The following is a 21446-nucleotide window of genomic DNA, read 5'->3' as shown; positions in this document are numbered from 1 at the left end:
CAAATGATGAATGTAAGATATATATAGCAAGGACAGTTAAAATTTGTGGTATCATAGGAATCAATGGGTTTCAAATTGAAAGCTATACATATACCAGGCATTTAAATTCATAGAGTAGATCCACATATGTATTTTCAAATGAAATAATTCTGTTAATTGTGATTGAAATCACTTTTTATGAGGTAATGATACCAGATTTAGAGAGTTCTTTGCTTAAAAAAGAGCACAAGGGTGTACGATAACATGATATTTATTGTAAAAGGAGTAGCGATTGAAATAAATGATTACTGCCATGGATCTGAATTTTAAGACAGAATATTCTCAATTTTTTAAACTATTTTTCTATAAATGTTACAAAAATTCTGATCACACCCATCACTTCCGTGTTTATGTGGCAGTGAAATCTCACGAGACGATGCCTGATACTTGGTGTGACGATGGAATTGTGGGAGACGTAGTTCCATTCGCCCTCGAACCCGAGCGGAAGCGCGGTGCAAAACCACAAGTCCCGCAATGCAACACGCTCCAGGGGCCGTCCCGGAGATGGCTGCCGGCCCGCCGGGTGATTGACGTGCGGCTGAGCGAATGGCCAGCGCGGAGGGCCGCGGCGCCCGTCTCAGCCAATGAACGCGTGGGGAGGGGAGGGGAGGGGCGGTTGTTTCCGGAGACGCGTCCTCTCGTCACTCTCTCCTGGCGGTCGGCAGCTGGCTGGCGTCGAGGTGATGGGTTCCCCGTTGACTGTGGGCTCTCCGCCGGCCCGTGACGTCTTCTACTGGCTCGGGGTCGCCGCCGTGATCTGGTTTTCGCTGAAGCTGGCGTATCGGCTGCTGAGCGGGGCGCGGGTGTTCGTGTTCGGGACGGGCGTAAAGGTGGAGAGCTTCGGCCGCTGGGCAGGTGAGTGGCGGGGTGGGTGCGGGCGTGGAGCGGAGCCGCCGTGCCTGCCCACTCCTTCCACTCCCTCCCCACCCTCCCCGGCTCGTCTCCTCCGCTTCACTGCTTTCACCTCTGTCCCCAACCTTTCCTTCCTTCCCTCCCTCCCTCCCTCGCCACCCTCCCTCCCACCCTCGCCACCCTCCCTCGCCACCCGCTCTCCGAGCTTCGCCCTCCCCACCTTGGACGGGCTTGGTTTTGTGAGTTGAGGAGAGGGGAGGAGTTCTTGACGGGGCGCAAATGCAGATGTGTAGTAAAGGGGTCTCTGCTTAAGACAAATGGGTCGCCCTTTTAAAGTATGAGAAGATTTTGTTTTTCCTTCCCTGAGAGTCACAAGTCTTTGGAGCTCTTCCAAAAGGCGATGGAAACAAGTTCTTGTAAGTCAGGTGTAGGCAGAGAGTCCTACAGCACGGAAACGCGCTGGTTTATACTGACCAAGATTCCCATCTAAGCTAGTTCCATTTGCCAGCGTTTGGCCCATATCCCTCCAAGCCTTTCCTATCCATATACCTGTCCAAGTACCTTTTAAATGTTGATAATGTACCTGCCTCACCCACTTCTATTGGCAGCTCATTCCATACACTGACTGCTCTCTGGGTGAAAAGTTGCTCCTCGGGTTCCTGTTAAAGCTCTCCCCTCACCTTAAACCTATGCTATCTAGTTCTTGATTCCCCAACCCTGGGGGAAAAAAGACAGCATGTTCACCCTATCTATGCCCCTCATAATTATTCATCGCTATAAGATCTCCACTCATTCTCCTATGCTCCAATGAAAAAAAGTCTCAACCTCTCTCTATAATTCAGTCCCTTGAGTCCCAGCAAATCCTTGTAAGTCTAAGATATTTGGTAAGTAAATGGATAAATGTTTACTGTGGATAAATCGGAATGTGGAACTAAGATTACAAATAGATCAGCTGTGATCTTATTAAATAAGGGTGCAGACTTGAGAGACTCCAGCTCCTAATTTTTGTGTTCGTACTGTTGTCGCTGATCAACTGGACTTGTTTCCTAATAAAACTTTCTTTACTTGTGCACAAGGAGAGTAGTGTGATCCCAGTCACCCAGCTGCTGTAAACTTCTCAAAATTGTCAATTTTATGCTGACATTGACCAATTGAAATCTTGTGCACTTTCTAGTTGCTTATTTGCATGCATAGAATAAAAATCAATCACTATACATTCTTGCAGGTGTCAATAACCAATAAAAACTACATGCTATTCAATCCTTTATTTGCACTTAAACTGGTCAAAAGCAGCCAGTTATACTTTAGTAAAGAGCAATTGTCCAATAGTTTGTGTGCTTTCCAATCCTTCATTAGTATCTTTCTTGTCTGCTGAGCCTGCTCATGTCCTTGGTACATGAATAGACTTGGCTTCATACTGTTCAATAGGGAGTTTATTCTTTCAAGGACCCTTGTTCTGTACAGCTGCACACTACTTTAACACTTGCCATGCTGCAGCTTCCACAATACTTTGCATACCTTTGATTCTTGCCCTCATCCAACCCTTTGAGTCTTTTTGCTTTCTTTGTGATTTTAGGTATTTTACTCCAGTAATTCTACCAGTTTTTTTTTCCATTGCAGGATGTTTAAGTGGTACCCAGTTATTTTTTTTGATAATTGTACTTCAAATATCATTAGAAAAGTTTCCCTCAGTTTGCCTTAAGAAGGATAATGCACAGATTGTCTTCTTGGATAAAATAACATAACCACAACATTAAACTTGGTTGACATGCAAAAGGAATTCACAAGTACCACTTACAGAACTGAGCAGTGCTTGGTATTTAAAGAGTGGTGATAACTTGAATATATAATTAAGGGATAAAGGGTAAAGAATAATGGCAAACAGATGCTCTCTGACTGGAGAGGAATATGTTAGGATCACTTTGCCATGAACAGTTTGGGCAAAGAGTACTGTTGAAGATTTCAGATTTCACTTGGCAACATTGGTAGTAGACTTAAGGAGCCGTAGTTAAACTGGTGAATTTAAAAGATCATTTAAGTAGTACAGTTTTGAGAGGAATGCAGAATCTGAGGAAATAGTTTCCCCTTGCCATCTGCCATTCACGTCTCCCTAATGGTTTCCATTCTCACCTCCTTTGAGCACTAGTAGCTGTTTGTGTTCCTCCTCCTCTCTCCAGCAGCTGACTCCAGCCTTCACACTCCCTCCCCCTACCTTGCTTTATCTACCTTTTTTCTTGTCTCCATCTGTCATTCACCTGCCACTGTCTCCCAACTCCACCTGCACTCCCCTCCTCTACCTGGCACAATCTGCCTGTCATCTTGCACTCCTCATCAGTCCACCAATCATCTTGTACTCCTGTCTCACTACTCCCCTCCTCTTCATACCGGCCATCTTGCCTCTGAATTCTCAGTCCTGATCCAGGTTTCCACCCAAAATGTTGACATTTCTTTTCCTCCCACAGATGTTGCTCAGCCTGCTGAGTTCCTCCAGCAGATTGTTCATTGCTTCAAAAGTGATTAGTTGCACATGGTCTGAATTTGCAAGTTGTGGGTGAGAGATCTGGGGTCTGGGATTAAAGTTGACAGGTGAGCAAAAGCTGGAATTGCTATGATAAGGTGGTTGTATCTTTAGGATCTTTTAGCACATGAGACCAATGTCAGCCATCCTACCATCTGCATGTTTTTGCCCACTGGATCCAGCAGGCAAAGTGTATTGGTCTATTTTAAGTGATAGACCCTGAATTATTATAGTGGTTTAGTAGAGGGAAAAAAGTTTGGGCAGCCCACCTTCATTGTTGCTGGGTAGAAATCTGGGAACTCGCTGTCCAACAGCTTGCTTAGCAGTTGTAGAAAGTCCTCACTTCTCTGTTTTTTTTAATACAAAAAAAATCAATTCCTTATCTAGAATAATATCTGAGAATGTGTGCACTTTCTTGTACCACATTACTGTTTATCTTGGGATGTCAGTTGTTTTTGGTGTGGAGGAATTTGCAGATGAGACAAAACTTGGCAGTGTTTTGAACTGTGAAGAGAATAGTAACTGCAGCAGGATATAAATAGACTGGAATAGGCAGATATTTAATGTGGGGAAATGCGAAGTAATGCATTTTGGTGGGAAGAAGAGGGGTGATATGGAATAAAATGTGATTTTAAAAAGGTGTAGGAATAAAGGACGGGGGTGGGGGGGGAATGTTCGCTCCTTATTGAAAATAGAGCAAGTTGAGGAAATGGGCTTTATCAAGGGGCAGAGTACAAAAGCAGGCAGTTTATATTAAACCTTGATTTAAAAAAAAATTACTATTCTGCCCTCAACTAGAGCATTGTGTTCAGTTGTGGGAAGGATGCGGAGGGAGTAGAGGGGGACAAGAAAGGATTTACGGAATGGAAAGTAGGAAGTGGTTTCCTTTGGCAGGGTAAAGGACGAGGTCACAGGTGAAAGTAAATAAGAATGACATGAAATGCAGCCTATGTTTGGAATCTGGAATGTATTGTCTGCTGTCGTGGTATTGGCAAGTTTCTCTAGCCTTAGGGGGGGAGCTGGTGAGGAAAAATTTGCAAGGGAATGGAGAAAAGGTGGTGGGTGGAGTTAGTTACGCTGGTGGAGAGAATGGGCATGATGGGCTGAATAGCTGCCTGTACCGTAACCACCCTGATTGGCTGCCTTGAATTGCTGCATTATGACTAGTAATGGTGCTGCTGGAATGGTGTTATTCCAGCATTGTTTAGTTTGTCATTCTTCTATTTATATCTACTTTAGATCAACTGCAAATAACATGGCTTCACCATCCTTGGCCAGCACCACCGGCTTTTGTATCATTCATTCTTTCATGGTCTCCACTCTGTCACACATTCTTTCAGTTCTCTGCAATTTAATACTCGCTTGATTTCCTACTTTTTGTAGTTCTGATGAGGGGTCATTTATCCGAAAAGTTAACTTTCTCTCTCTACAGGTGCTGGCTGACCTGCTGAGTATTTCCATCACATTACTTCTGGTAACTGAAATAAAAGCATTCGTCAACCTTTGCTCATGTATTGGATGTGGGTGTAGCTGGCAAGGCTAGCTTGTATTGTTCATCCCTAAGTGCCCTTGAGCCACCACCCTGAAATGCTGTCATCTGAATTGTGAGGACATTCACGTGCTGCTATTGTGGAGGAGTTCTTGTACCTGGGCCTAATAATGATAAAGATTGTAGATGATTGTTTGACTGAGGGAATTTGCACGATGTGGTTCCCATACTTGCATTTCGCTTTAATCTTCAAGGTGATGGTGATCATAGGTTGGGAAATGTTACCAAAGAGACCTTGATATGTTGGAGTAGTGAGTTTGCACATGATAATCCCCACAGCCATCATGTGCCAGGCATGAAGGGAGTGGGAAGGGTGGGGGGTTTATATTCCCTGACCAATGGGCATCCTTGCACTGGATTTGGTTAAACTGCTTGTATTGTTGGAGCTGTGATAATGCAGGAAAGTGCGGAGTATTCGGGATGGAGCCGACATTGGCTTACCGTTTAAATAATAGAAAGATCCTGGGTGTCTTGGAGGTGAGCAACTTGAAGGATGTATGGCCTAGAACTGCTCTTGTGTCTGCAGTTATATGGCTGCTTCAGTGAACATTATGGTCAATGATCACACATCTTTATCAATGTGGACATCTTCTCCATAGCTGCATACATTGTTTTTGTCATGTCTTTTATTTTTGACAACCCATGTAAATTGTAATTCATTTTCTTTGTGGATACTGGCTGTTTCTCCTTTTGAAAAACTACAGAATTGATGTTTGGGTTTCGCGTATTTACTTTTGCTCCTTGATTCGCATGAACGTAACATCAAGGTTTGCTGACAGCTAAATCTAAGTTTGCAACTAGAGGGGTAAATAAGCCCCAAGGAGCCAATAGACTGCAAAACTAGTTTAATGAAGAATAGAAAAACATCTGTTTTTACAGTCTGGAAAAGTGATCGTCTGTCAGTTATCAGAAGTGTGATAAACTGCATCAAGAATACTGTGGCCACTTCTGAAATCAAAGCTAAAACAATGATGCTGGACATCTGAAATGTTTTGAGTTGTAGAAAAGAGAAGAGAGGAAATAGGGAATGTCTGTGATAGGCTGTCATCCAATATTGAGTGATGCAGCTGAGAGAGGGTAGTGAAAGTTTGTTAATTGCAGTTGATCTGTCTGGAGGATGTATGAGTAGAGGGAGATGAATGGGAGCACAGGAGGGGATGGGTAAAATAAAACTGCTGGAACCGTGACATTCAGTTGGAGGAAATCTGAAATCAGGGAGAATCTAGCAAATGCCCTGTAGGTTGGCGGCATCTAGCGAGTGAGGGAAAATGAGCTGGAATCACAGGTAGTGGATCTTGTATCAGAGCTTGCCAGTTCTGACAAACCAGCAAATATGGTTATCCAAAACTGTTGAATTCAATGTTGAGTCCAGTGGCCTGCAGCATGGCTAAACAGGAGATGAGATTTGGGCTTTGTAGGAATAGTGTAAGAGGCCAAAGACATTCATAATTGAATTGGATGTGGAATTAGTGATGTGCAACTACAAGCTTGGGGCATCCTTGCAGACAGATTGAAGGTGTCCTGCATAATAGTCACCCAATGTGTGTTTTGGTTTTTTCAATATAGCGAGGGCCAGGTTGTGAACACTAAATGCATTTACCAAAATTGGAAAAAAATCCAACAGCTGTTTTTCACATCCCTTCCCACCAACCAACAGACTTGAGTGCTCCTTCCAGGTGAGCAGCAACTTGCTTTTACAACTTCTCTTTTAGTGTACATGTACATCTCCTTAGACATCAGCTGCTACTACCAAGCCTTTACTATCCTCTCTCAGCTAGCACCAACACCATTTGTCTTTCAGTTCACTTGGTCTCTACCCTATCTTAGGGTTTGTTCTCTTAATTTAAAATGTGTTTTTTTAACTTTTCCCACTTATGAAATGTCATTGACCTGAAATGTTAACTGTTTTTCTTCAGAGGCTGCATGAGCTGCTAAATATGTTCAGCATTTTCTATTTTTATTTGTGGACGCCTTTGGTCCCCTTACCCAAGGTGTAATGTACTCAAGTTGAAATGAACACAGCAGAGGTTAATGGAATTGATTTGATTCCTTGGATGATGGAGGTGACTTGCAGAAGCGATTGACTAGTCCTTCACTCTTTGAAGTTTAGAAGAATTAAATGATAAAGACTGGATAGATTTTTATATACTCTGAAATTTTGGCGAGTGAGGGAAAGAGAAGCTGATGTGAGACATCAGTCACTAACTTGTAGTCACAGACCAGTTGCAACAGCCAGAGGAGAGGAACCAGTTGTTTTTTGAAACTTGTTTTTCAGTTAAGAGCTTGTTTGTCTAGTTGTCCTTTCTCAGGTATAAAAAGGAAGTGGGCTCTAGTGGAGCGGCCATGTTTGAGCTGTAAGTGCCATGTTTGAGTACAAGTCCTGAGGCTTTGGTTCAGGAGAGTTTGGTGAGAGGAGGCTGAGCAGGTAGGTGCAGGTGAGGTTTTCTGTGGAATTATTGTTCCTATTAGAGTAGCTAGAATGTCAGGGCAGTGGCATGCTCCAGCAGGATGTGGGAGATCAGGGAGACTGCTAGCATCCCTTATGACTTCACCTGCAGGAAGTGCACCCAGCTGTGGCTCCTGACTGACTGTGTGAAGGAGCTGGAGTTGGACTGTAAAAGTAACTGGAAATGTAAGGGTTAATAATGTACAGCTGTTATTGCTTCAACCATGGCGTGACTATAGTTATGACTGCAAGATGTGCAGGTGCTTGTGTGAAACAAAGAAGTGCTTAAGGCATATCTTGTATTACTAAAGGTTTGCTGTAAGCAATTGCCCTAGTATGTGCAACTTCGCATACAGGCTTCTTTAGATTAAGTATGAAAGGTGGGACACTAATATGTAAATCTGAGTGCGGATCAGTACAGAGCTCGGGTTACACTGTTTACTCTTTCTCTGTATCCTTCTCTCCCACTAGCGTTAAATAATAAAGCATTAATTGTATGTTCCTTGGTTCTGCTGTTGTCTGCTTTATTACAGCGCGGGTCAACTTTCACAAGACGTACTTAGGATTGTGTCAAATACTTATTAGTTTCACTGCATGTTATACTTTACAGCAGTGCTGCATGGTATTCACAGTGCAAACAAGCTACTGGGCATAGTTGATCAATGTTTATATTCTGCAAGGGTCCTCCCACCCTTCATCTAACTTCAACATATTGTATTTGTTTCTTGTTCATGTGTTTATCTAACTTAAATTCTGTTGTGCTATTCAACTATTTTGGTTGTATTCTATATTCTGATTACCAAATTTGATTAAAATTTATGTTCCCCAATTTAACTTTCCTACAAGTAAAATTGTCTGTAATACTACAGTAACTTTTATAGTACCTTATTGATAAAGTTTCTAGGTATATTTTGAGGTTAGAAGGATCATAGAAATGCAAGTTCCACTTGCCTATTGTTTACTCTTTGCACTTTTTTCAATATCCTCCAGTCTGTTCTGTGATACTGAGACCAAAATTGAGCAGTGCTGTGGATTGTGATGTAATTGTAGTTGTAATAAATTTATCATATGTTTTGCCTTGTAATTGGAAAGAAAAAAAATCAAAAAGCAAGATCAGTAATGTTCTAGCTTTCAGCTGCTCTCTGTACTTTGTTGGGTGGGGTGGGGGGAAGTAAAAGAGAATGTCGCATTTGTTCCTATCTGCTTAATATTGGGGGGAAAAGTGTAGTTGACACCAGTATTATATTCTCCCAAGTTATAACCTGTAATATCAGATGCAAGCCATTGGTTATTGTTGCAAAATCTGGGCGTGTTGCTTGGTCTGTTCCTTATATTTTCTGTTTCATACTTGCAACGTTTGTGTTATCAAAGTTGGGGCTATGACCCTTGGGTGAGTCACATGAGATACTTCTGTTAAAAAGTCATTATCCCCACTCCTTCAAATAAATGCCTGTCTGGTGAGTGGAGGATTTATTATTATTGAATCATCTGGGTGAACTATCTGGTTGAAGTGGATCACCTGAAAAAGTTTGCAAACCACTAGTTTAATCAATCACTTTTTTTGCCACATTGTGTGTAGCCTCAGTTCATCAAATTTATGTTTCATGCTCTTCAAGGGAAAAGATCATCTAACCTGTTTTTGGAACTGTAATGGAAAATGCTGGAAACGGTTTTTGCCTCTTGCAAGTTGCGATTAAGGGTCTTTTGACCTGAATTGTTAATTCTGTTTCTCTTTCCACAGATGCTGCCTGACCTGAATGTTTCCAACATCTGTAGTCTTTTTGATTTTTTTTTCAACCCATTTTTTTGGGTTGTTTTTCTTTTCCAGTATGGTGGAAGGTGGCAGTGTGGGATGTTGGTAGTAGGAAAACAATGGGAACACGTACTTTTTTTTTAGAAAATCTATTGATCCTTTGATTCATTAAAATACTGGACACTGAATAATGAACAAATTTTTGTCTTGTCTAACATTCTTTTATGGATCATAAGCAGTGCTATTCATACAAATGCCTTTGGCTTGAATATGGACCTGCTGTGAACTGTACATCTAATTATGAATGATAAGTTGTTCTGACTGGATTTGAACAAAGTGCTGGTCATGTGGTTAGAGTGGCTTAGACATGGGCTATTATCAAGGTTAGTGAATGGATTATTCCGACATTGGTTTTTTTGCTCATAGGCATTTTATGTCACTGCAGTTCAGTGTGGATGAAGTGATTTCATTTTGAAATATAATTGTGAGTACTTGCAATTCACTTTAGTGTATGATTAAGTGAAATTACAGTAGTGGTATTTGTATTGATGAAATGTCTGTATTGGGATATTGCCATGTGACAATATGTTTCAACTCATCTGAATAACCAATAGTTATTTTGTTAAAATTAAGGATCTAAATATTCATCCCAGTCATCTGAATAAGTTTCCAATGTAATTATGGGTTATATTTTTTAAATTTTTGGAATGTGGACATCCCTGGCACAGGCAGTGTTTTTCATCTATCTTCGATTTCCCATTGAGGTATTGGATTCACCATCTTAATCTGCATTCTTTGTGGCGAATGGTATGACATGGCTTAATGGTCCCTTGATGAAGGAATTTACCTGTTGATGGCAGAAAGGCTGCAGGGAATCAAGGGAAGTTATGCCACAGAATACCCAGCTTTATGACCACAGACCTTGTTGCTTATTGATTTGTCTCCAGAAACACTTCTTGCCCCACATCACCACCCCTCAACCAGACTCCGGTAAATGAATCGGTGCCATATGCCAAACAATGGATGAATCATGTCCAGATTTTGTCGCATAAAGGCATGGGCAGCTTTGAGGATGTTTGCTGCTAATTACACACTTGTGATTTTGTGAAGGAGAGGATGTTACTAAACCAAGTGAAAATGGTAAGATCAAAGACATCTCCCTGTGGAACCCTTTACATTGACAGCTTTGTTTTAAGCACAGCAAACTGATTGTAATATCCATTCAATGAAGGGTGATTATTATCTTTGGCATTAAAAAATTGTCTTTAATGTCTTTTTTCTCTCTACCATAATGGGGCTCTTAACCATGTCTCCAGTATAGCCTGCGTGGCTGCTCTCAAGCCCATCCTCCAAGCCAGAATGTGCACAGAACTCTCCTTGTGCGTGGTTTCACCTCAGCAGTCTTCACATTTCAGTAGATACTCCTCCATATTTTCCACTACTAAACATTTCTTCTTTTCCTGTCACCTTTGAGTATTGTAAGGACAGTTTCCTTTGTCCACTCTTCCATCTCCACTATTTTCTAATGCAGCACCTAATTCTCACCTCTACCCTTTCCACCATTCAGTGATCCAAATAGTCCTCCCAGGGAGGACAGCAATTTGCTTGCAGTTCCAATTTAGTGTATTACATTTAGTGCCCACGGTGTGTTCTACTGACTGCAGAACATTCTGTTCAGTCTACCAAAGTGACACTGAGCATCCATTCTTTCATTCGTTATCCCATCCCCATTCCTCCTCTTTGGCTTCCTATGTCTCCAATAATGTCCAGCGTAAGCTTGAAGAACAGCACATTATATTCTAACTAGGCACATCATAACATAAAGGATTTAATCTTGAGTTTAGCAATTTTACATAAACCCCTGTTATTCCTGCAACATGGCCATACCTTTGATTCAGCTTTTCTCTCTGTGTCACCTTTTTCCATTGTGAGATATTCAATGACTAATCTGGACGCTGTCTATCATGGTGGACTTTATTGAGGAGTCTTTATTGAACAAATGGTACATGTCTAGTGATACTCAGCATATAGCTCATAACCTTGCTTCTTGGCTCCCACTCTTTCTGAACAATGTGAATGATGGGTTAATGTAGTCATTCTAATCACTTTCCTCAGTCCCACCTTTCACAGTATTTAGCTGTTCATGTTAAGTATGCCTCAAACTGGTGCTTCTCCTTATCTGTGAGACCACACACCCTCATGGGCAGATGACCGAACTTATGATTTTCTTTGCTCATTTGGCCTACCTGTCAGTGCTTACAGTCTTGGATGTTATCCTGTTGATTCAGCCTTGCACTGTGTTCAATATTTCCCTGCTTCAGACCCCTCCACCTCTTTTTCTTTGGTCACTCACCTAAACTGACCATTCTCCCTTACTATCTGAGTTGCCCCAATACATGTATGCCAGCCAGCCACAATTACAAAATTTTGTGTTGTCAATGAAATTAGAAAATGGCTAATACGTGTGTAAACTAAAAAAAACATCTGAATTCATAGGTGTTTTCTAAACTCCAGTTCCATAACCTTGTAAACCAGCTATCTATTTTCAGTGCAGCATTTCTCTTCTGTATCTTCTTGAGCATATGTTTGAGGACAACATATTCTCTCACTATATTCTGCCGTACCTATTTTAATTCATTTATGGAGTACTCTGTACAGTTTAGATCACCCTGTTACAGGAAAGATGCAGTTAAACTGGAAAAAGTACAGAAAAGATTACAAGGATGTTGCCAGGACGAGAGGGCCTGAGATAAGATGTATTTTTATCAGTCACATGTACATCAAAACACAGTGAAATGTCTTTTTCCGTTGCTAAGAATGTGCAGGGGCAGCCCAAAAGTCTCGCCACTCTTCTGGCACCAACATAGCATGCCCACAGCTTTACATCCTGTACATCTTTGGAATGTGAGAGGAAACCCACGCAGACACTGGGATGATGTACAAATTCCTTACAGGCACTAGCAGTAATTGAACCCAGGTCACTGGCACGGTGATAACATTACACTAACTGCTATGGTAGGAGAAGTTGGCCAGGCTAGGTCTTTATTCCTTGGAATGTAGGAGAATGAGGGGTGATCTTATAGAGGTTTATAAAATCAAGAGAGGCACAGATAAGGTGGATGGTAGCAGTCTTTTTCCCAGCGCAGGGGAGTCAAAACCTAGGGGCATAGATTTAGGGTGAGGGGAAAGATTTGAGAGACTTGAGGCGCAACTTTTTCATGCAGAGGGAGGTGAGTGTATGGAACAAACTGCCAGAGGAAGTGGTTGAGGTAGGTACAATTGTATCATTTAAGAAGCACTTGGATAGGTACATGCAGGGGCAGGGCTTAGAAGGATATGGGCTGAATGCAGGAAAGTGGGATAGCTGGATGGGCAGCATGGATGTGTTGGGCTGAAGGGCCTGTGTTGTATTGCTTTGACTAATTCTGTGCTCCTGTAAAGGAGGGATTGTTGGCCCTATGGGATCCTCGTAATCTGGCCACTTCTCTATTTATTCTCAACACCCCCCCCCCCCCCCCCCAACCATCTGACACAGTTAAACATTTCATCTCTGCTTCAGTCCTAAATGGGATTAACAGCATGTGCAATGGTGATGTAGAGATCAGGCAAAATACACAAATTAGGTCTGGTTATGTTCTGTGGATTTTTCTTTGTACTGACGAAACACTTTTTTTCCTTGCGATCTACACTGGTGAGGTAGTGCAAAATGTAGGCTACTTGTACAATATCTCTCGGTCTGATTCCTGAAACTGCAGTTCTCCTTAATCCTAACTCCTAGGTTTGGAAATAGGATGTAGTTCTACTGACGGAGACAGCCTTCCATATTGGATCCCCTAATAGTCCCATTATGTTTAATAGCATGTGAGACAGTCAAATAGTATCTTGGGTGCAAATCAATGTAAGGATGGTCAATATTTTGACTCTGGTACGTAGAACACCATTTCTACTACAGTGGCATTGTATGGTGGGGTATGTATGTTTCGGGTGATGTGGGCACCTGACTCTCTGGTCCCCACCCATTCCCAAACTTCCCTGGTTTATCCACTTTGGGGCATTATATCTTTTTTACTTGGGTGAAGCTATGGCAGAGGCATCCAACCATCCTTTGCTTGTGTGATAATGCTCTTAAATCACTGTTCAGCGTGGCTAAAGTCTTGATGGTTAGTGGTCCTCTAGGCCAGTTTTCAAGCTAAATCTGTGGTCTGTGTGTTCACCTTATTGACCTTGGTAGTAATCTGTTTGAAGGTGGATAATTTGAAGGAGGCCTGCAAAGTTTGTATTGAGGTTCCCGTGTTAATTCCTGTCAGCAGATCATCGTACACATCCCGAGCGTATGTGAGGTTATACGAGACAATCACTGCCCCATCAACATCAGCAGCCTCTTTCAGAACTACCTACTTCAGTCAATTGTATCACCATCCCAACTAGCCAAAAGGTTACTGGGCATGGTTATACAATTGACTGAAGCAGGTTTTGGAGCTAGAGTATACAAGGACAAGAATTGAGGCTTTTTACCTCCTTGTACAGCAGTATGCCAGTCACATGATACCAGGCCATGGCTAGACCTAGTCAGTGTTAGGCATTCGGCGCAGGGAGAAGTAAACCCTGCTAGATGTAGAGAAAACCAGTGTTTTGCTTCCTTTACAGATCATTGGTTTGCATTTGTCCTCCCTCTTTTCATGGTCTCTTAACACAGATCTCCATGCTGTTATCACTTGTATTTCTACATATGATGCATTGTGATATGACTTCTGGATGAGCTAGGATATGCCTTTTCTCATGTATGCTACCCTCAATGGGCTGGTACCACTCAATGATTTCTGTATACACCCTCCCCCACCACTACCCCTCCTACCCAGGTTTCTACTTCTCTCTGTTTATTTGCTATGGCTCTAATTGAGTCTAGTGTCAAAACATCCCATCTCTTTACCAGGTTTTATCAATAGTATGTATCCTCATTCCATGATGGTTATCATATCCTCACATTTTGGATCTGCCTTGGATCACATGGACTCTAAATCTTTTGGTACTGGCCTTCCACTTGAGATTTTGTCAAAGGCATTCTTGAAATCCAGTTAACCAATGTCAACTGCACTATTCTCATCGATATATAGTTACCCCTTCAACAATAAAGTCTTAATTAATTTATCAGGATTTCCCACCAAATCTGTGTTATCTTTGATCCCTGCCTTTCCAAGTGTAAATTATGCTAGACCTCAGGATTTTTTTCCAATAATTTCAGTAAAACTGACGTTAGACTCATTGGCCAGTAATTTTCTGGTCTATTCCTGTGCCCCTTTTGAATAAAGGTACCACAGTTACTGTCCTCCAGTTCTGTGGCCAGCAAAGATTTGAATATCTTTGTGAGGGCCCCAGCAAATTCCTCCCTTGCCTCTCGTAGCAGTCTGTGATGCATCTCATTAGACCCTGGGGGACTTCAATGTGCATACAGACAGGGAAAGTTTTTTTTAAAAAACGAAGTAATAGTATGGTGGATGAATTTGTGGAATTTTAAGAAATGTCTTTCTAGATCACTCAGGACCAATGAGGGAACAGGTTATTTCAGTTCTAATAAGTGAAGGAAGGGGTAATCAATAATCTGGTAGGTAAAGAGCCTTTAGGGACTGTGATAGAATTTGATAAGTTATTTCTGTACAAAACCATTTCAATCAGAAACCAGGATCTTAAATCTGAATAAAGCAAACTGAGGGTATGATTTGGTTGTGTTATCTGAGGAAACCTCTGTGAAAGGTATGGCAGGAAACAAACAATGGCTGACTTTTATTGAATTGTTTACAAGTAATATACATCCTTAAATATTTTAAAAAAATAAAGTGGCCCAGCAATGGCCATTAGTAGCTTTAATTTATGAATTGATGAAAATGCTGGAAATATTGAGTGGTGATAGGGCACTTAGAAAATAACAATTGGGTACAGTCAAAATGGATTTATAAAAGGGAATTCATGTTTGGCAAATCTGTTTTGATGCTATAGCTGGATGGGTAGATGAGGGAGAACTAACTGAATGTAGAGTATTTGGATTATCAAAAGTTTTCAGTAAGGCACACAAGGTTATTAAATTTAGCGCATGGTATTAAGTGTGATACACTAGCATAGATTTAAGAATTGGTTAAGACAGTAAATAGTATGAATAAAGGTGTTGTTCTCTGGTTGCCAAAGGATTTGGTGCAGTGGCCCTGGCTATTCATAATCTGTATCAATGATTTGGCTGAGGGAAACAAGTAATGTATTAAAGTTTGCTGATGAATAGAACTGGTCGGTAATGTGGGTTGTAACGAGAACTGACATGAACAATGGGAATGGGTGATAGCATGGTGGGTGGGGGGAATGAGAGGTGGTACATTTTGGTAGAAAATAAAGGAAGAGTATTGTTTGTGGTGAGAGAATGAAGTGTGCTCAGGGACCTTTGAGTTGATAAGAGTTGATGGGTAGGTTCACCAAGTAGTTAGGAATGCAAGTGGCAGTTGACCTGGTTGCATAAGAATTTGAGTGATCCAATTATACAGTTAGATCACTTCTGGAATATTGTGTACTGGGAGTGATCCCCCGACCTTAGCAAGGGTATACTTTAAATAGAGGGAGTGCAACAAAGTTCAACAGATTGATGCCTGGAGTGGTAGGTTGTTAGGAGAGAATAAGTAGACTGGACCTATGCTTTAGAAGAATGAAAGGGAAATCTCATTGTAGTGTACAGAATTTTCAGTCCTTGTCAGGGTAGTTGCATGGACGATGTTTCCCCTGGTTGGGGTGTCCAAAACCAAGTGTTATGGCCTCGGAATAAGGGGTATTCATTCAGGAGAGAAATGGGAATCTTTGAAATTCTCTACCCCAAATGGCTGTGAAGGCGCCATTCTTAGCACATTCAATTGATATTAAGGTAATCGATTGACATGACATTAGTGAAGGATATTGGCACTGGAGTAAAAGATTGCTTGTTATTTTATTGAAGGGCAGAGATGGTGTAAAGGGCTACTCCAGTTTCTTTAGTTCTCTTGTCTGGGGTTGAGATGACTGGCCTCCATCTCGATAATCTTCCTTTTGTGAGAGGTATGACTCTTTCCAGTAGATGTACATCGCTGCCAACCACTTCAGACCAACGTCACTCCACCCCACATCCAACCTTTAATGCTTTTCAGTGAGTTACACTTTGGACTCCTTAATGTCTAATACCTGTAACCAGCATAGTCACTCTCATCTCAATTCTGTAATTTGGCTCTTTAGTCTGTTTATACCAATGTAATGAGATCTTGAACTGCATGTTATTGGCAAACCCAAATAAGCATTGTGATCAAATTATAAATGAGTAATTGTCTTGCTATTTGATTGCACTATCAATAGCACTTCTCATTAACTTGCTCCAGAACTAGCCACTTTTAGCCAAGCTGTTCCAGTCAAACATGAAAACCAGCCTCTACCTAGATACAGTGGCATGCAGAAGTTTGGGCACCCCTGGTCAAAATTGTTACTGTGAATAGTCAAGTGAGTAGAAGATGAACTGATCTCCAAAAGTCATAAAGTTAATGAAACATTCTCTTCAACATTTTAAGCAAGATTAGCATGTTATTTTTTGTTTCGTACAATTATAGAGTGAAAAAAGGAAAGGAGCACCATGCAAAAGTTTGGGCACCCCAAGAGATTTGAGCTCTCATCACTTTTACCAAGGTCTCAGACCTTCATTAGCTTGTTCACAGTCATCGTTAGGAAAGGCCAGGTGATACAAATTTCAAAGCTTTATAAATAGCCAGACTCCTCAAACCTTGTCCCAACAATCAGCAGCCATGGGCTCCTCTGGGCAGCTGTCTAGCACTCTGAAAATTAAAATAAGTGATTCCCACAAAGCAGGAGAAAGCTATAAGAAGATAGCAAAGCATTTTCAGGTAGCCGTTTCCTCAGTTCGTAATGTAATTAAGAAATGGCAGTTAACAGGAACGATGGAGGTCATGTTGAGGTCTGGAAGACCAAGAAAACTTTCCAAGAAAACTGCTTGCAGGATTGCTAGAAAGGCAAATCAAAACCCCTGTTTGACTGCAAAAGACCTTCAGGAGGATTTAGCAGACTCTGGAGTGGTGGTGCACTGTTCTACTGTGCGGTGACACCTGCACAAGTATGACATTCATGGAAGAGTCATCAGAAGAAAACCTTTCCTGCGTCCTCACCACAAAATTCAGCGTCAGAAGTTTGCAAAGGAACATCTAAACAAGCCTGATGCAATTTGGAAAAGTCCTGTGGACTGATGAATTAAAATAGAACTTTTTGGCCGCAATGAGCAAAGGTATGTTTGCCAAAAAAAGGGTGCAGAATTTCATGAAAAGGACACTTCTCCAACTGTTAAGCACGGGGGTGGATCGATCATGCTTTGGGCTTGTGTTACAGCCAGTGGCACAGGGAACATTTCACTGGTAGAGGGAAGAATGAATTCAATTAAATACCAGCAAATTCTGGAAGCAAACATCACACTGTCTGTTTTTAAAAAAAAGCTGAAGATCAAGAGGATAGCTTCTACAACAGGATAACGATCCTAAACACACCTCAAAATCCACAATGGACTACCTCAAGAGGCACAAGCTGAAGGTTTTGCCATGGCCCTCACAGTCCCCTGACCTAAACATCATTGAAAATCTGTGGATAGACCTCAAAAGAGCAGTGCATGCAAGATGGCCCAAGAATCTCACAGAACTAGAAGACTTTTGCAAGGAAGAATGGGCAAAAATCCCCCAAACAAGAACTGAAAGACTCTTAGCTGGCTGCAGAAAGTGTTTACAAGCTGTGATACTTGCCAAAGGGGGTGTTACTAAGTACTGACCATACAGGGTGCCCAAACTTTTGCTTCGCGCCCTTTTCCTTTGTTATTTTGAAACTGTAAAAGATGGAAATAAGAAAGTAATCTTGCTTAAAATATTAAATAAATGTGTCATCTTTAACTTTATGCCTTTTGGAAATCGGGTCATCTTTTACTCGCTTAGCTATTAACAGTAACAGAAATTTTGACCGGGGTGCCCAAACTTTTGCATGCCACTGTATATGTTTAAACAGTGCTCTGGTACATCACAAAATGCAAGACAAGGGGAATGTCTCTAACTTGCAACTAACGTGTTTTCTCTTTCCCAGTTCTGATAAAGAACCCTGGACCTGAAATGTTAACTTTCTCTTTCTACAGATGCTGCCTGACCTGAGTTTTTCAAGCACTTTTAAAAATTTTTGTTTCAATAGGATTGATTACCAGCAGCAATTTTATGGGTTTTTGAGGTGACCTACTCCAGGTAAGAACAGGTTTATTCCAAGGTAGGCAGTCATGAATGGTGAGCAGCTTGCTGAAAATCTGTGCTGTATTTTTTTAATATTTTGTAGCTCATCTGTTGTAACAATGATATTCAAGGGCAATTGAGAGTTAACAACATTGGTGAGGTCTGAAATTCAACCGGACCTGCTAGTGAGCCACTTGGTATTTTATGACTCTTAGTTTCATGGCACCATTAGAACTTTAACTGACTTTAAATTCACCGGATGCCATAATGGGATTTGAGCTTGGGTGTTTGGATCATTAGTTCAGATCTCTGGTTTACCAGTTCAGTACTTAGCTATTCTGCCACCAGTCCTGTTAAATGCAATTCCTGTTCCCACTTTGATGCAAGTAACTTTAAATGTAGTTTGAGTCTACTACATTCCTGTAGGCTTGGAGTTGTAGCCCAGGTTTGGATGGCAGGCTTCTTTTGCAACAAGTATGGTTTTTCTTGCAAGTAGTTTCAAAGTTGTTACTATGCTAGTTTACTAAATTCAATTTAAATCCTCCAGCTGTCGTCGTAGGAATTCAACTAAGTGTATGGATCATTAACCTAGGCTACAAGGTGTAATATAACCCCATGGGTGAAGAGGTGAGGAGAACTCTCATTTTGTCATTGCTTAGATTGAATCACCTTGATTTCAAGTTTGACCAAAGCTGGATGCAGTTTCTTTATTTCACAAAAAAGCCTACTGGATAATAAGCTCCCAACTGCACATCTGTCGCATGATCAATTCCTTTAAAACATTCTTTCTCTGATCATGTCTGTTTGTTAAGATACTTATCTATGTATTTTATCTGTAGGCTTAACTATTTCTAACAAAGTCTTGGCCCATCTTCTGTCTTGTAACCTCAAACTTGAGCTCGTGTGATATTTTACAACCTGGACATTAACTCACCAAGTGTCATGTACCACTTTTTTTGTTCTTGATGTAAAAAGGTTCACTTTTCAAAATTTTATCTTTGTTTTAACACTTTGTAGCGTTGATCCTCCAGCTCTGTGCTTACAGCCTTTTGAGGTCCTTGCACTTGGATTTTCAGCTTTTGCTCGGCCTCATTCATTCTATTATTGTTTGTTGTCCTTTTGGCTGACTTGGCCCAAGAATTGCATTGCTAATACAAGAAAATAGCAGGTGTAAGCCATCAGACCCTTCAAGCCTGCTCCACCATTTAATATGAAAGTGGCTGATCTATGCTGGCCTCGCTGCTTCCTCTTTACTATCCTTTTCTCCTTTTCAAGATGCTCCTTGTAATCTACCAGTTTGATTGTGCTTTTTGTCATTTGCTGTAATCTTTGTGGTTTGTCAAATGTTGTTTGACAGTGCTTTGCTTGGGATGTTTTACTTTAAGATGCAGTGTTTTAATCCCAAGAAAATTCAGTAGCAAGGACCCATATAGCTGAAGGCATATTTGTGAAATACTATTTTGTGAAAACTAAGGCAAGAATGCTGCAGCAAAAGTAGACTTTATCCTTTTAACCATAGTTTATTGACAATTTCGTGCTGAAGTATTTTTGTGAGCTTAATTTAAATAATACCTTTCACAATTAGTTAGTAAAAGCTACACACCTTCTACAAAGTAGTGACAAATGTAAGAAACTTGCTCATTTGTACCCCTGTTCTCATTTGATCCTTAAACTCGAAGGCCATCTGCTTCCACCTGTCTAATATCACTTTAAGCCTTTGTTGTTGAAACCCTTATCCATGCCATTGTTACTTCCAAACTTGACTTTCCATGCTAATCTTAATCTGCATCTTCTACCTGTCAGATCATCTAAAGCTTTCCCATATTCTAATTTGCACCAAGTCCTAAGAGTGTAGTGATGGATGGTTATGGCAAAAGTGGAACTCAAAATAGGTATCATTGGTGACCATGAAACCAGTGGATTATTTTAAAAGAGAATCTAACAAACTAATTGTCTGTAGCAAAGGAAATCTTTCATCCTTACCAGGTCTCCCTGAGGTTCACAGCAATGTAGTTGACATAATTGAGCTCAGAAATACCTTGAGCCACTCGTGTTCAAGGACAAGGAGTAAAGGTAATCGCTGCTGTAATAATCTCCTGGCCTCTTCCATCCCCTAAACTTGACCTTAACTGATACTTTGGTACCTGTTCCTTAACTTGCCAAGTGCCATTCACAAATCACTTGTGGTCATCATCCTACAAAGTTTTCTTTTTCAAATGTGATTCTTATTTAGAGAGCACATAATTTTTAGAAAAACAGAAAATGCTGGGGGGAAAGTTCAAGTCGGGCAGCATCTATGGAAAGGGAAATGGTCAATGTTTTGAGTGTTATGAACTGGGTTACTATTGGTGAATGTCCCTTTAAGATAGAGCACAGTAGTGTGTGTGTTGGCGTGGTTACGACAACAAGATAAAGGACGTAATGACGTTTCTGAAGCAGTCAATCGGAGGAGAGAGAGAGAGAGACCAGCCTGCTAGTTTCTATATCGATGGATGAGAAACTATAACTATGCCTGTCACAACAATCCACGTATGGATTTTGGGAGTAATACGGTGGAGTCCACTTTGTTGTTAACCTGTAGAGGGAAACAGGTATTTCTGTGGACGGCCACGATTCGAGAGCCTTTCGGGGTGAGGAAGATGCGGTGGAGTGGTCACTGCTGAGTAACCACTGAGGTGTCGTTTGGGTTCCATCGTGGAACATTTGGATTTTGTAATTACTCTCTATTTTCTCTCTACATCTACGTTTTGTCTTCAGTCAACGGTGGTTGTTGAAGAAGCCTTTGATCACGTTTCACCTTACGGCTTGCTGAACTGAACTTTAAGAACCATTCCTGGACTTGAAGTTTGGGAGTTTGCCACACGCTTCGAGTTTAGTTTTTGGGGTTAATGTTTAAGATCTAACATTTTTACTTCTAATATTCTAACCTTTTTACTTTTATTTTCCTTATCATAAGTAGTTATTAATAAAATAGTTTTAAACACTGATACATGACTCAGTGTGTTTCTTTTGTTGTTGGTTCG

At 41.0% G+C, this 21446-nt stretch overlaps 1 protein-coding gene across 1 annotated transcript in view; it reads left to right on the top strand.

The window, feature by feature from the left end:
* The first annotated feature begins 644 nt into the window (after nucleotides 1-644).
* hsd17b12a (hydroxysteroid (17-beta) dehydrogenase 12a) overlaps nucleotides 645-21446 on the top strand; it is an 85015-nt gene continuing 64213 nt past the window's right edge. The window contains exon 1 of the mRNA XM_052029405.1: nucleotides 645-894. Within this exon, the coding sequence (XP_051885365.1) occupies nucleotides 723-894 (172 nt within the window). The 5' untranslated portion in view covers nucleotides 645-722. The remainder of the gene's footprint in view (nucleotides 895-21446) is intronic.

This window comes from Pristis pectinata, chromosome 14 (genome assembly GCF_009764475.1).
Source record: "Pristis pectinata isolate sPriPec2 chromosome 14, sPriPec2.1.pri, whole genome shotgun sequence".
In the NCBI taxonomy this organism is placed as follows: Eukaryota; Metazoa; Chordata; class Chondrichthyes; order Rhinopristiformes; family Pristidae; genus Pristis; species Pristis pectinata.
Note: the sequence above shows the minus strand (reverse complement) of the source record. Positions and strands in the feature narration are given on the sequence as shown.